Source organism: Ixodes scapularis, unplaced genomic scaffold (assembly GCF_016920785.2).
Source record: "Ixodes scapularis isolate PalLabHiFi unplaced genomic scaffold, ASM1692078v2 PGA_scaffold12__126_contigs__length_90152505, whole genome shotgun sequence".
Classification (NCBI taxonomy): Eukaryota; Metazoa; Arthropoda; class Arachnida; order Ixodida; family Ixodidae; genus Ixodes; species Ixodes scapularis.
The window spans coordinates 24,429,319-24,443,504 of NW_024609838.1; the positions used below are offsets into that span (position 1 = coordinate 24,429,319).

The following is a 14,186-nucleotide window of genomic DNA, read 5'->3' on the forward strand; positions in this document are numbered from 1 at the left end:
TCTCGTGGACGAGAATTTTGTCCTCTAAACCCTTCGTTGTCGAGTCGCATAAGCTTACGGTTGCCTGCATCGTGGCTTCCAGTGGTCGCACACTATCACTGACGGGCAGTAATATTGCAACTGACAAGCAGCTCGAAGGTCGAGTTTTTACATGAAATACGAAGAGGGTACGTGGCTTGCCCCAGATAGGACGACAAACTGACTGAATCTGCCTTGATGTGCAAACCTTTCAACGGCGAGTGGCATTGCTGATTTGTTGGTGACCACTGTGATCATATTTCTCCTATGGCTGGCACCCTGACCATATCCGGTTAGGTACCAGCAACAGAAATCAACGGGCCGACTGCCAACCATACGCCGACGCAGTGCCATCCTTCTCACTGGTTGGATAGACACCAGTGCCATTCGAACCTCTTCCTCGAGTGCCTCCATGTTACTCCCAGCAGGGGTAAAACATCACATGTTCAGATGTACAGCGGCACTCTGCTCGGTGAAACAAGCATGCTCCAAGCTATCCCAAAGAAAGAGTGCAAGAAAAAGCAGGAAAAAAGGAAGCAGACATCTTTACCGTAACGGGTTGAGGTAGTTCCAAGTGTATGGTTCTTTTTTACCGCGAACTGGTGCCAGGGTACTGCTCGGCGCTACCGCGTTCTAATTGTTTTCCGCACGCTTCGTCTACTGCGTCCCACGCTCCAACAGGCTCTGAGAAAGTCGCATGTACATCGCAACCGCAGAAGATGGAACCCACAAGCAAGACATTCACGGAGTGCTTCCTTTGCACGACACGGGGCTGTTCCATGCCATTCGGACTCCACACATGTACACAATTTCCCCATACTAATACACTACATTCTGTGTTACCAGTGCCTTGTGAATGTGTGACGGGGCAACTTTCCCGGGAATTTCGGTGTTGCTGGCGAGTTGTTGCTTTCCCTAGATCCTGGCGCTGCGACATGAGTTACTCTGCAATAATACTTAAAAAATAAGCGTCCGGTTCGAAACAGACGAGCAACCCTGACAACTCTGAGACGTTCAAAGCGGCAGCAGCAAATTAGGGATGCAACATTTTCATGTCACGCCCCCGACGCCACGTGACGGTTTGGAATAGTTTTTGAGAATGAACCGTTTCAGAAAGAAGTTAGTGTTCTCTAAGCCATTTAAAAATATAAAAACATGTTTATAGTGCCTAACTCTGTCTAAACAGTGTGCGACAATCAAAATGACAATGGCAAATCGTAGCAATTGGTTGCTGCGCGCGAACGCGGGCGGCCTGTGTTGCTGGTGTTGCGAGGTCAAGTTGCCGGGAGAAATCGCCCCGTCTGAAGCGGGCCTGAGGAACCCGTAATACGAGCTCAACGATGGAAAGCAGGAGGATGTCGTTGCATACACCTAAGTGCATGTACAAATGGACACCGGAACGATTTATATGCATGATTCCCGTCGCTTGGAATTTCTTTATATGGACATAGCGATGGAAGAACAAATTGCATCAAACATCACGCATGAAGACAAGCTGTACAGTGTAGAAAAAGGACGCCTCCATATGAGCACGTTTGTATATAATACTAACACTTTTTTCTTTCCTTCGCTCGATGCACAGTTCTTGGAAAATGAAGAGGGTCAATTGTTGGTCCCCCTTGAGAATCACATTGGCGCATAGTCTATTTGCACGTAGAGCTGTTTTACGCCCGCCTGCAACAAACGAGAAGAGAAAATGTAAAATTATGTTTCAGTAAAGCATTTCCAGTGAGCAGGTCCAATGGCCTGCAGGTTTTCCAAAGAAAAACCTGCAGGCTATTGACTGGACAGGACACATGTACGTCACAAAATGAAATCTCCATGAAAAGATTTTAAAAGATTTGCACAATGTTTAAGTTGTGGGAATTGCGAATTCTGAGAGAAAAGATTTTAAAATTAATTCTTCCTTGGCATGAAATTTAGAAGAAAAAGAACAGACAATTTATATTCAATTAGTAACAAGCCTATTCGGCACATTTCTGCAACATACGGTAAAGTTGAAACTAATCGCTATGTCGAAACAAAACATAACCGTGCTGCACACTATTCCACCGAGTTTCATCGACAATGTGGGTGGAGGATCAAACACTATACCGTATTAGATTTCTCGGTCCATAAAGATATATGGCGGTAATGGGGCAAGAGAGAAATGGGAGGAAACGCAAGTGCTTGTCGTCGTGTGTTGCCCCCTTCCGTCGTCAAACAGTTTGCATTGCCCTAAAAGCCTATACCAACCATTCCCAATGAGCATTGTTCCGCTGTTCAAAAAGGCTATAAATGTTAGAAACATATCAAAATGAAGTTTTGAAAACTTAAAAACTAGAGTTATGACTTGTAGTTCGTTACAACTCGAGAAGGTAAAGCTAGGGAAAGAAAGGCCGGGGAGGAAGTTTCCCCCTCTCCTCTGCAGCGTTTCGTCAGCGTTTCGTCAGCTTCCTCCCCCCCCCCCCCCCCGCCCTACCTTCTTGAGTTGTAACGGGCTATAGTGTGTGCCTGCATGTCAGGAAGCAGATTTTTCATGTTGTCTAACACATATTTTCCGGTTACTAGTATATATGTCAGATAACATTGTAATTGACCAACCGTGGCCGCATGTTAAACATTTGCAGTGAACCCATACAGCATTTATTGCCAGAGGAGTCCAAAGTCCAATTGCCAGAGTAGCTGCCAGAGTAGTCCAAAATCTTAAATTGACAAAGCATTCAATATTCACAAATAATATAACTGCACTGCAAAAAACGGCGAAAACCTCTTGGCGTCGTTGATATACGTCAATATCCTTCAAAAGATTGTTGGATTACTCTTGTTAAAAAAAATATTCAAAGGTGTCCAAAACTAAAATAAATAAAAAAAAAAGGTTTTAAAAAGGAAGCAAGAACAGAACGAGCGGGTTGGTTCGGATAATTAAACTTGAGGAAGAAAACGAGAAAGACAGAAATCGGAAATTTTGCATCTCATCAAAAAAATACTCCCCCCCCCCCCCCCCCCCCCCCCCAAAAAAAAAAAAATGGTAGCGAGATTTATTTTGAGTGAGGAGCGATTCCAAAATGCTTTCGGCACAGTGCACAAAATAGAAGTTTTGCAAAAATAATCTCGCAATGTAAATATAATGTTAATTTTTAGTTTTTCTAGGGGTGATGTGGGATGAGTTCACTTTGTGATTGTCTTGTCCTATCCAGGCACTTCAAAAAATAACTTTTTCCTTTGGGAGTTTTAAAGCTTCTTTTTAAAGCAGACAAGGACACTCACCTGGGTGAAGATGCTATGGGTGCAGCTGAGGAGATAACTAGTGTCCGCTCCCTTGGCCACCTCAATCTTCAGCGTGCCGATGAAGACGTCGCTGCACAGGGTCCAGAAGTGGGGCTCCTGAACGCTGTACACTCCTTCAAGCTGCATCACCTGCCACAAATAGCCCACAGCAGAGACAAGCCGTTGTGACGGGTTTGTGCTCGTCAAAAGAAATAAAAATTCGGCACCCTTTGTGTCGCAAATGACGGAAAACCCATTCCCGAAACGGGAGCACGGTACTACTTGTCTGAAACTGCACACAATTTGTCACTGAAACCTGGACAGTGTAATGTTTGGGTCAAAACTGCACATAAAGCGTTTCCAGTACGTGGGTGCCGTACTGTTTGTATTGGAAACAGTCTAGAAACCATTTCGGGAATGAGGCTGTACTGTACCGTCCGTGCCGGAAACCACACGAAACAGATTTTTGAAATCTGGCTACTGCAGCGTTTGTATCATGGGGCACACAACCCACTTCTGAAACATCGGTATAATACTGCATCATCTGCCGCAAACGTTGCGCAACCCGTTCCTAAAATTGTGAACATCTAGTGTCGTTTCCGCTGAAAAACGCCACAAAACCACTTTCTAAAACGTGGTTCGTGACGGAAACGACTCGAAACCAGTTACTGAAATCTGGGTTACTGTACTATATTTGTATCGAGTCGCATACAACCCATTTCCGAAATGTCAGGCACTAAACTATTTGTATTGGAGACAGCACAAAATCTGTTTCACAATACGTGTGTTTCAAGTGTCGCAGAGCCAGGTTCCGAGATGTCGGTACTGCCTCGTCACGGTGCCTCTAAAGGAACCAGCCCCGCTTCTTGTAGCCATGGGGACACATACCCTTTGGTAACAACCTGGAAGAACAGCGTCCAGCTCTTTGGGAGTCCTCTGCATGAGCACGTAGATTGAATCCCGCAGCAGGGGTAGTACGCTGCAATGAGAAGATGAAGGAGAGGCATGCTATTGGACGGTCTGTGCCGTGGAAACACCCAAATGGAGCCTGTTGAATGCAACAGCATTGTAGCCACGTTATCACTGGAAGGCCACGTAAATGCCGTGGCAGTCGCCAGTGCCGTCGAAACATGGAATGCTGGAACAATACTAATGATTATGCGTGGGGCAAGTCTTTTTAGTAAATTTTGAAATTGTCTTTTTAGGTTTAAAACTTGATTTATAACTGCCCCAAGCATCCTAGAAAACCTAAAATTACAATTGTATGGCCTTTTGCCCTATCACAAATACATACGACCAACCGTCTCATTACACCCTTTTTCTATATATATCTCGGGAAAAAGGGGTGTGCGAGAATGCTCTATCACATTTTTAATAGAGAGAAAGGTTGTGCATGATTGTAATCTTGGGTTTTCTAGAACACTTAGGGTGAGGCTGCACCAGAAAAATGACAATCTCAGAAACTGTTTTAGTGCCCCCGTGAGGCTAGCAGACATATACGTCGCTACTACTTCACGGCGTCGCAATCTATCGCCAAGTTCGGCTCTTAAATTTCCTCTTGCCCACCGCGACGGTTGGGACCACCGCATACCGGAGAAAGAGATAATAGCACAACTTAAAGGTATGCCGCGACAAACTTCTAGCGCCTATTTTATCGTTTGGGTGTCAACCATGTTCTGGCCACACCACGGAGACGCCAATTTTCTACTCGGAAAAGACACCAAAACATTATTTAAAAACAATAAACCGAATGTCGTTACGTCACTTTCAACTTAAAAGCAACGCCACTACGCGGAAGTACGCGCGAGCACTGTCAAACCGGATTTCTCTTCTCTCTTGGCCTATTCAACTCTTGCGGGGAGCGGGGAGGGGCAACCAAAACGGCTAGGTTGTAACCCGTTTACGACAACCAGAGGCGGAGCTTGTAATTACCCCAGCCCCCAAGCAACCCTGCCCGTGCTGGGCCAGTTGCCGTCACGCGTTCCGGGACGCATCACGCTCTCCGAAGGCTGACCTTCGAGCGTTAGCTGGAATCGGTCTCTCGGAACAAAAAAAATATATACGTAGCCATCCATTCAAAATGCAAGCGTGCGATTGTCATTAGCAGATAGAGTTGATCATGTTTAACTTATTTCTGAACGTGAGAGGCATATATTTAAACTTTCAATTCGGTACCCCTTTACGTTCTAACTTGGTATTCAGCGGCAACTTGAGGTTCAACATAACAAACTCCAAGTGTGGAACACAAATATATGACAGATTCTCCAAAAGAAAAAAAGGACGCACCTGACACCGATGAGGGTTGCGATGAACATGGAACAGATGGGGTCGGCAATGAGCCAGCCGAACTGGCTCATCAAGATGGCCGAAACTATGACACCCACGCTGCCGAGAGTGTCTGCCAGGATGTGCAGAAACACTCCTGCAACAACGACGACAAGCGGTGCGTCAGACGCGATTGAGGTGTCGACTGGTCTTGACTTCGGCAGCAATGAAACAACGACTGTTCTGATGCCTTTTAGTCACCGATACACTGTTTCGAATTCTCAACGCTTTACATCAATCCTAACTAAAGTAGAACCTTTTTGATACGTTCTCAATTGCTACGTTTTTCTGGCTGTTACGTTCAAAAACGTCGGTCCCGTTTCACTTCCATAGAAATACATGTATTAGTTTCCTGCCTGGACCGTTTGCTTTCCCGGTTTTCACGTCCAAAAGTGATGGCATCGCGGCGCCTTGGCACGCCGGGCGCCAGGCTTCCACGCTGGCTTCGAAGCGCAGCTAGAGGAGAAAAAATGAACTATGCAATGCGGATCGCACGGCACGCGTCGGAACGCAGATGCCCATCTTGCCTTCACTTCTTTCCCCTTCTTTTCCGTCTCTCTGTCTCCTCACTGGGCTTTGCTGAGCCCCGCCACAGCAGCTTCCCATCTGGCCGGGTGTGTCCTAGGACAACACCTGCTCGGACGGGGAGCGAGGCTGGCGAGGCGGCAAACGCTCGTTCTCTCTTGCTCTCTCTTTCATCTGTCCTCCTTCTCTGGCACAAGATGCACCAAGCACCCGCATGCACGCTGCACTCCTAGTTTCTGTTCCGCTGAATTGTGTGAGTCGTAGTGTTTCAAAGTATGTGCGCTTTGTGCCCACTGACAACGGTCTTTGCATCACGAAAAAGGAAGGCACTCTCTTTTAAAGGGAAGTTTGATATACTTCAGACGGTGGATCGCAATTCCAGCCGGAAGAGATCCGACGTCGCAAGAGACCTTGGACTCGAGCCATCAACTTTGAATAGCATCGTCGCCGAATGAAAGGGATCGAGGAGGCGAAAGCTTCTTTTTATCAACCAGGCTTTAAACAGGCTCGGGGGGCAAAACACGCAAAGTTGGAGTGTCGCTTCAACAGTTCTGTAAGTAAGCATAAAATAAACTATTGTATAAGAGCTGCTTTTTATCTCATATAGAGCCTCCCAAAGTGCGTTATCGGTTCTTACGTTTTCTCGGATTATACGTTTTTTTCCGCGGTCCCCTGAAAATAGTATCAACAAGGTTCTACTGCATCTTGAAATCTCAACATGGCTTGGCTGCACAACTTTGCTGCTTGGATCTGGAAGTCTGCAAACACCTGTTAAAGGGATGCTGAACCCAAACATTTCAGCGTCTATAATAAGCGGTGCACTATTTTTTTTTATGAGTCAGCAGCCCCTGGTGTGCGCGAGCACACACAACGAAATTGACATCATCATAACCCCATTCGAGCTTATGAAGCGTGAATGGGGTTATGAGTTGGCGCGAGCACGCCAACTTTGTTGCGCGTGCTCGCGCACAGTGGTGGCTGCTGACTGATGGAAAGATAGTGCGCCGCTTATTGTAGACACTGAGATGTTTGGTTCAGCATCCCTTTAAGGGAATCTCTAAATGGTTTAATTGTTCTAAGCTCTTTAATACATATAGGCGACTTCTAAAACCTATCCTGAGAAGCTGCTGATGAGGGGTTCCTGTATTTGTGTTGCGACGGAACTAGATACCGAATCTTGCTAGACTTTGCAGATGGTCACGCCAACTGCGCGGGTACATACCTGGTTGGAGAAAGAGGCGTAGCCAGGGGGGAGGCTTATGGAACTTTAGCCCCTCCCCCCCCTCCCCCCCTTTCCCCCCCTCGAAATCCAGTCAACTTTATAATATAGATATGTACCTTGACCCCCCTCCCCCTATCTGCACCCCAGGTCATGGACATCCCAGCCACCTCAGCCACCTAGATGAGTGCAACACAATTGTTGCACTCATCTAGATGCTTCACTATATATGCAACTTATGAATGAAACAATTGTGTTCCTGTGTGGAAATTGACAGAGATAGTTTGCAAAGAATTGGATCTGTTTAAACATGTTTTGAAGGAAACAATTAGGATTACGGCAGCGGCAAATTGTGTCAGCATTCCTTCCATTGTTCTTGATAAACAAGCGTTGACGTTTTTGCTGTTGTAGTTTTTAAATTTTGCTTGGTAGGTTGTATATGATTAGATATCAGCGATGAATGGTCCTTTTTTTGCTGATACTAGCATTGGCCGTTTTTATTTTTTTCCACTTTTGTGTCGGCTGAGGGTTGTTCACTATAAAGGAAGTGTTGTGAATAAAACGTTTTAGCTGTATCTGAGACAGTGTTGTGTGTGTCCTCTGATTTTATTATGTTGCTTAATATCCACTAGCTCACCTGAACCCTAACTCTTCTTTGAGACTTTGTGAAAACTCTGCTGATAAAAAATACTGCAATCTCGCCATCCCAAGACATGCCAACTTAAAGGGGCGGTGCAACGATTTTCGGACTTCGGTCAAAGATTTCTGGAAGTTGCCCCCTGACACTTCCGAAGTAAAGAACAGAAAACCGATTTCTACTGCGTGTCCTAGTTGTTGCGTAAAAAAAAGATAAAGATTGGCATTTCGGGCACCCCTCAACTCACTCCCAGCCTTCAGGGTCACACCTGGTCGCACTTCCAGTGACGTCATTCGGAGTGCCGTGTAGCTTCCCGTGTGCTATTTCGGAGGACGCTTCCCCTCCCTCTCTCTGCGTACATTAGCGGGTGCTATGCTGCGGCTTAGAGCCGAGCGAGGTCACGTATTCTTTCCGCCGTAGTTCCTTCGGCTGCCACTTGGGGCTGCAGGTGGGGGAAAAAGCTCGACCTTTGCTTTGCGATTATGCAGCGGAATCGCGACATTTTTAATGAAGGAAGTGTTTTCTCTATCCTCTGGGAGACGATAAACAACGTAAAAATGACGAGATGAAAATTATTTTAATCATAAAATCGTTGCACCGCCCCTTTAAGAGATCTGACCGAAAGTAAAAACGCCGGGATAAAAAAAGCCAAACAAGAGCAAGTGCTCCCACCTTGCATAATCTGGCTCCTTGGACCGGGACCAAGCTTTTCTTCACTGCTACAGTCCTGGTCCAGACCTGTTCAGATGAAAAGGATGAAAAAAAGACATTTAAGATATTTCTTCAGAGTATGGTTGACAGAAAATGCTAATACGGACATGATTTATCTTGGGCTCTTGTGACATAGTTTTGGTTCTTGTAACATGCTATGGGCTCCTGTAACATATCTTTTGACTTCTGGGACATATTTTGGACAACTGTGACATATTTTGGGTTCTTGCACGGTGTGACAAGTTTTGGCCAGTTCATTTCTACTGTTCCATCATTTTGTCTGAATATAGCCAAATGTCCCGCTTCCGTAGCAACTTGCATGCAAAATCAGTACCAGGCGAGCGGAAGAAAAAAAAAATGGTTACTCGCGACAGTGTATTAAAATAAAGAGCAGAAAATTGTTATCTTCAATAGAGCACAATTTTTAGCTTTTTCTATGACTGCACTTGCCAATAGGTTTTGTTCACACAGACGTGTGTGTGGGGCACTTTTCACATTCCTATATCTGGCATGCTTAGGTTTTTCAGAATAGGTAAGAAAGATGCTTGCGTACTCAGCTACTAAAAGAAAAGCCCCAGAAAAGTGTGCGTTTTCACAGTAAACTGAATACTAGTAGCAGAATTTTTTTTTTTTAATCTTTAATTATTACGTTTGGCAACAATACATTTTTTCCCAACCTGCAGATTTGGCGCCGAATTTTCGATTCGGCAAAAGTTTGGTCCATCACTAACAAATATATACCGTAATATCCAGAGATATAACCCACCTAAAATCAAGAGCAAATCGGCCGAAAATGAGGAATGGGCTAACCCTCAATGTAAAATCAAGGAAAGTAAAAAAAAAAAGATTATTTCAGGTTATGCGTTTTTAGCAAACTTGTCATTGCAGCAAGGGGCAACAAAGCAAAGATATATGATTACTTCCCAGTCAGTAATGTTCACTTATATCACACCATAGCTAACTGGCTTCATTTACGCTGAGGGCACCATTGACTTGAACACTACACTTACTGGGAGCGGGCCATATTTCGGTGTTTAAACAAATACGTATGTCAAGTCAAGCTGAACATAGGGGCGGGTTATCTTTCAGGGATGGGTCATCTCTCGGGGTATAACGGTGTGTAGGTAGGTAGGTGCGGCTTATACATCAACGTTTTTCCGAACCATTCATGGAGGAGTGCGACTCATGAACCAGAAAATGCGGCAGTATAACACTACATCCGACACGCAGAAGCACTTGCCTTTTCTTTTCTTTTTTTTTACCGAGAACTATTGAAGAGTGAAACAGGCCACCTAAAGATGCATTCCTGACAGATTTTCGAAAAGCACTTTAAATATTTCTTCAGCTTGTGTCTGATGAGTGGTTATTTTTCCAGCTGTTTTTGATAGTGCCTTGTATAATCCAATTGCACCAATATTTTTTTTTATTGTTTTAGTGATGTTTTTATAAATACTCCTTTGTACGTTAGTTTTTGTACTACTTGCATTCAATAGGTTTTGTACGCATATATACCCAGTGGCGTTTTACCAATGTATTGTAAAACCCACAGCGATGCGAGCTTTTTTGTAAATAGTAATAAAAAAAGTCAACAAGCACACTGGCCAGAGATGCATTTCAGGTAAGCACCATGTCCCCCAGGTACTCACCAAAACCGTGGGAATGCCCGTGCCCATTGCCGTGCGAGTGGCCCTGGCTCTCGCCGTGCGAATGGTTGTGAGAATGGCTGGTGGCAGTGATGGATGCACTGGGCACACTGTGAGAGTGGCTGTGGCTGCCGTGAGAGTGGCCGTGGCTGTGAGAGTGCCCGTGGCCATCGCCTGGAGAAAAAAAAATTAAGCGCGTCTCAATCGTATCTGATGAACTCGGAGACATACAAAATGGTTTGTAAATAAACTGGGCGCAGGCTCTATGATATCACGTGATGTGAAGCCATGAGGTCACGTGACTGTGACATCGCGAAATTAAGTGATGTGACGTAACGTGACACCCGAACTGGACGTCGGGTCGCGCTACATCACAGCGTCACGTGAGTAGGATACTAACCCCGCGAAGCGATGCAGAAGTCATTCCTTACCACCGTGAGAATGCCCGTGTTGGAACGCGAAAATGCCCACAAAGTTGACGAGCAGGCCCAAGACGGAAATCAGGAACAGTCGCTCGTGCTTCACCTCAGGGGGCTCGATGGCCCTCTGCAAAAAAAAGGAAGATTTATCGTCCTAAAAGAATGGGGGGCCAGACTGACCTCTGCCACAAATAGATGTCGACTGACGAGACTTATTAAAGTAGTGGGAGCACTGGTCATTTTGAATGCCGTAAAGGCACAGCTGGCACCATACCCTCAAGGCCTATTCACAGAGTAGCGATTGGCCAGATTGTGTAATTTTATGTCAAGGTACAACTGTGAGTACCTACAACAACCAAGTTACTTGGAACCCTTAGACGCATAAATGGGCCCCAAGGGGTCCGAGTAACCATACACCGTAACTAGGGGTTTCGAGAAAGCTCTCACCTCGACCGCTTCCGAGAAGATGAAGAACGCAATGAACAGGAGGAACAGCCCGTTGACGAAACCGGCAAGCACTTCGGCACGCACATACCTGCACAACGAAGTCTTAGGGGTTAGCCCGGCAGACACTCTTTTCCGACAACGCAGTAAGGTGCAGGTAAGCTGGTGCGAGTTCACCATCTTGTAAAACACCCTAGACCGGGCAAAAAGGTGTGCAATAACCAAAAAATAGAAGAGACTGGGAAAGAACATCTCAACATCTTCGTGTATCTTTGTGCGGTTTCGGGTGTTGTGACAACATGGTAAACCCTTTTCTCGACTGCCAGGAAACTTTGGCCAGCCGAAATGGGGAGTGACTCACCCATAGGAAAACCTCTCGTTGGCCCGCCACTTTGTAATGACTGAAGCGGCGAGACCGGCCAGCAGCGCAGTGCAGTCGAAGAACATGTGGAAAGAGTCGGAGATGAGGCCCAGGCTGGAAAGTTCGAAACACAGTGACACCGTTAGCACGTCCGGAGCCACTCGTTGTGCCCGGCTGTTCGTAGGGCGGTTCCGAAGAACTCGATCGAGTTCAACAACGCTGTCGCCGCACATGGAAAGACGTATGGCGAATGGTCACCAACATGGCGGCCGGCAAGGTTTCGAGCCGGAGGTGTGTCGCGTAAAACCGCCCGTGTTTTCAAATAAATTTTTAAAAAAATGCTCGATAAATATATTGCAGATTCGGATTTATACGAAAAACTCTGACTTTGGGGACTATAGGTTGTAAAAAACCTGACTGTTTTTTTTTTTCTCTTTTCCTAAAATCTTTAACAACTTAAGCATTTTTTTTGCATTTGTTTGTAAGGTTTACAAAAGAATGTCTTGAGCTCTTATCACAACAAGGGAGCAACCTTTCTACGACAATAGTCAAACACGTCTGGCTTTCTAGTCATTCAGCTTTAGGCATTCCTCTTGGGCAAGTCTCATTCTTAGACAATCAATGACCTTTTACCGGTCTCCTTTCGTTGAAGATTGAACTTAGGCGTACATTCCCTTGCTCTTCTACACCGACGACAGGCATCACAGTCTTCATTGCCCTAAGCATTACTGCATTCAACTTAGCACGACTAGTGGAAAAGATGCCCTCCATATCGTGGAGTACCGGAATTCTAATCGACACATCTAGCTGCAGAGACCTACTCTCGAGACATTCAAACATATTTAATTAACTGCCATGCGCTTATTTCTGACAAATTCATTAATATTGTGGAAGGCTCATTTCTCTATGAAAACTGGTCTACATTCTAGATAAACATCGGGAAAACTCTGAATGCGAAGTAAAAAATAAACTAGGAAAATGCAGAACCCCAGTCCAGAAGCACAGTCCAGTTAAATGGACCTTCCTATGTAACATCACAGAAAGGTTTGTTAGTGAGAAGTTCAGGGGCAGACTGTATGTGCATCCAAACTCTTGAAGTAAGTACAATGAAAACAGCAGCGTCTCAAAGCTTTGTTGAAATGGACACTTGATGGAAGTCTGACACTTCCCACTTTTTCTGTGATGCGTCTGAAGGTGTCGAAATCAATGTGTCTGCATTTGACTATGTGTGGGATGCACACCACTTGTGCAAAGTACAAAAGGAGGAAAAAAGACCTAACATCTATAATAATTGGTACACAAAATTTGCACAACATGAGCGAAGTAAAAAAAAAAAATCATAAAAAGAGAAATTGCGTGAAATGCGTAGACACTGCTGGTATTTAGCCGTACATTTGGTCGGGCCCTGAGCCAGGTGGCTGGTATGTTTGGCAGGTGTTCAAAGCCGGTTTCTTTGCGCGCGTATACAAGTTCGTGCGAACAACTCCGCCACCGAGATGTAGGACAAAATCTGCGTACAAAACATTACTGGTTCTGTACAGGATCGACAACATTTTTTTTTTTTCTTCTCGTTTTTATAGCTCTCGCTTCCTTTTCTTTTACGAGTCACTATCTAATAGGCCATTTTATTTGAGAGACGGATTTTTTCACTTGAATCATCGTGCTGCTAGAATTGCACGTTATACTACTATACAACGCGACTACCGAAAAAAATCGATCAAACTTGCCTGTTGGTCCATACTCCGTAGAGTAGCTCGACGAATGCGAACGACAGGTTGAGGAGCAGGAAGAGAAAAAGATTCCTCGACGACGCATCCGAGAATATCAGCCTGCGAGAGAACAGACTCAAGATCACCCATTGCTCATGCTAATTCACCTATCATTTTTATCCTTTTTTTTTTTTTCCCCTTTCAGCGGCGACAACCCGCGCATCCGAACCAGCTGCTTTCCCCCCGGGATTCCGAAGAAATCGCGCGAGCGGCTTCTACAGAAGTTGGATGCCGACGGTGGACACAATATGGGCAATCATCTGACGCCCTTCCGATGTATCTAGCGACGTCAATAAGCCCACACGAGGTTACAACAGAGAGCCACGTTGCTTAGTTCCCCCAGCGGTAACTCACACACCTGAGCCATCCTTGGACACGCTCCTTGAAACGCAACGAACGCCGTGCTCGATATTCCTTGTCGTCGGCATGTAGCGGCAACATCTATTCTTCCTTTATCGAGTTACGAACTATTACGAATTCGTCCCTTTAAAGGCTACAACTACGAAGAGTTTATACGCGTATGCTATTGAACATAGTGGTGACAATCCCTCCGCAGAAGCGCCGATTGCTTACGACGGCGTGCTGAGTCGGCCGCCGCGACGACCATTTAATTAAGTAATAGTTTCGTATTAAAAAATATAATAATAGACATAATAAACTAGCAAAAACTTAAATGTAACAGGTTTTCTATTAAAAACATTCAAAGTAAAATTATTATTATTTAGATTGCAAACAAAACTTTTTGTCGTTTTTGTTTTTATTACTATTGTTCTTGTATTTTAAAAATTAAAATAACGAGAAAGATAAATCGAAAGATATAATTTATATTTGGTAAGTTTTACATAAGTTTTAGTTAAAACAAACAT

General features: G+C 44.9%; 1 protein-coding gene across 1 annotated transcript; it reads right to left on the reverse strand.

Moving 5' to 3' along the window:
• Positions 1–1,421: 1,421 nt before the first annotated feature.
• LOC115332144 (zinc transporter 7) lies at positions 1,422–13,922 on the reverse strand. Its single transcript, XM_029994454.4, has 11 exons — positions 13,679–13,922; positions 13,279–13,380; positions 11,552–11,665; positions 11,194–11,281; positions 10,759–10,873; positions 10,331–10,501; positions 8,646–8,711; positions 5,554–5,689; positions 4,156–4,246; positions 3,268–3,417; positions 1,422–1,692 (listed from the first exon to the last, which is right to left on the reverse strand). Exons 1-11 carry the CDS (start codon positions 13,759–13,761, stop codon positions 1,645–1,647), a joined length of 1,164 nt encoding a protein of 387 aa, XP_029850314.1. The 5' UTR covers positions 13,762–13,922; the 3' UTR covers positions 1,422–1,644.
• Positions 13,923–14,186: the final 264 nt, after the last annotated feature.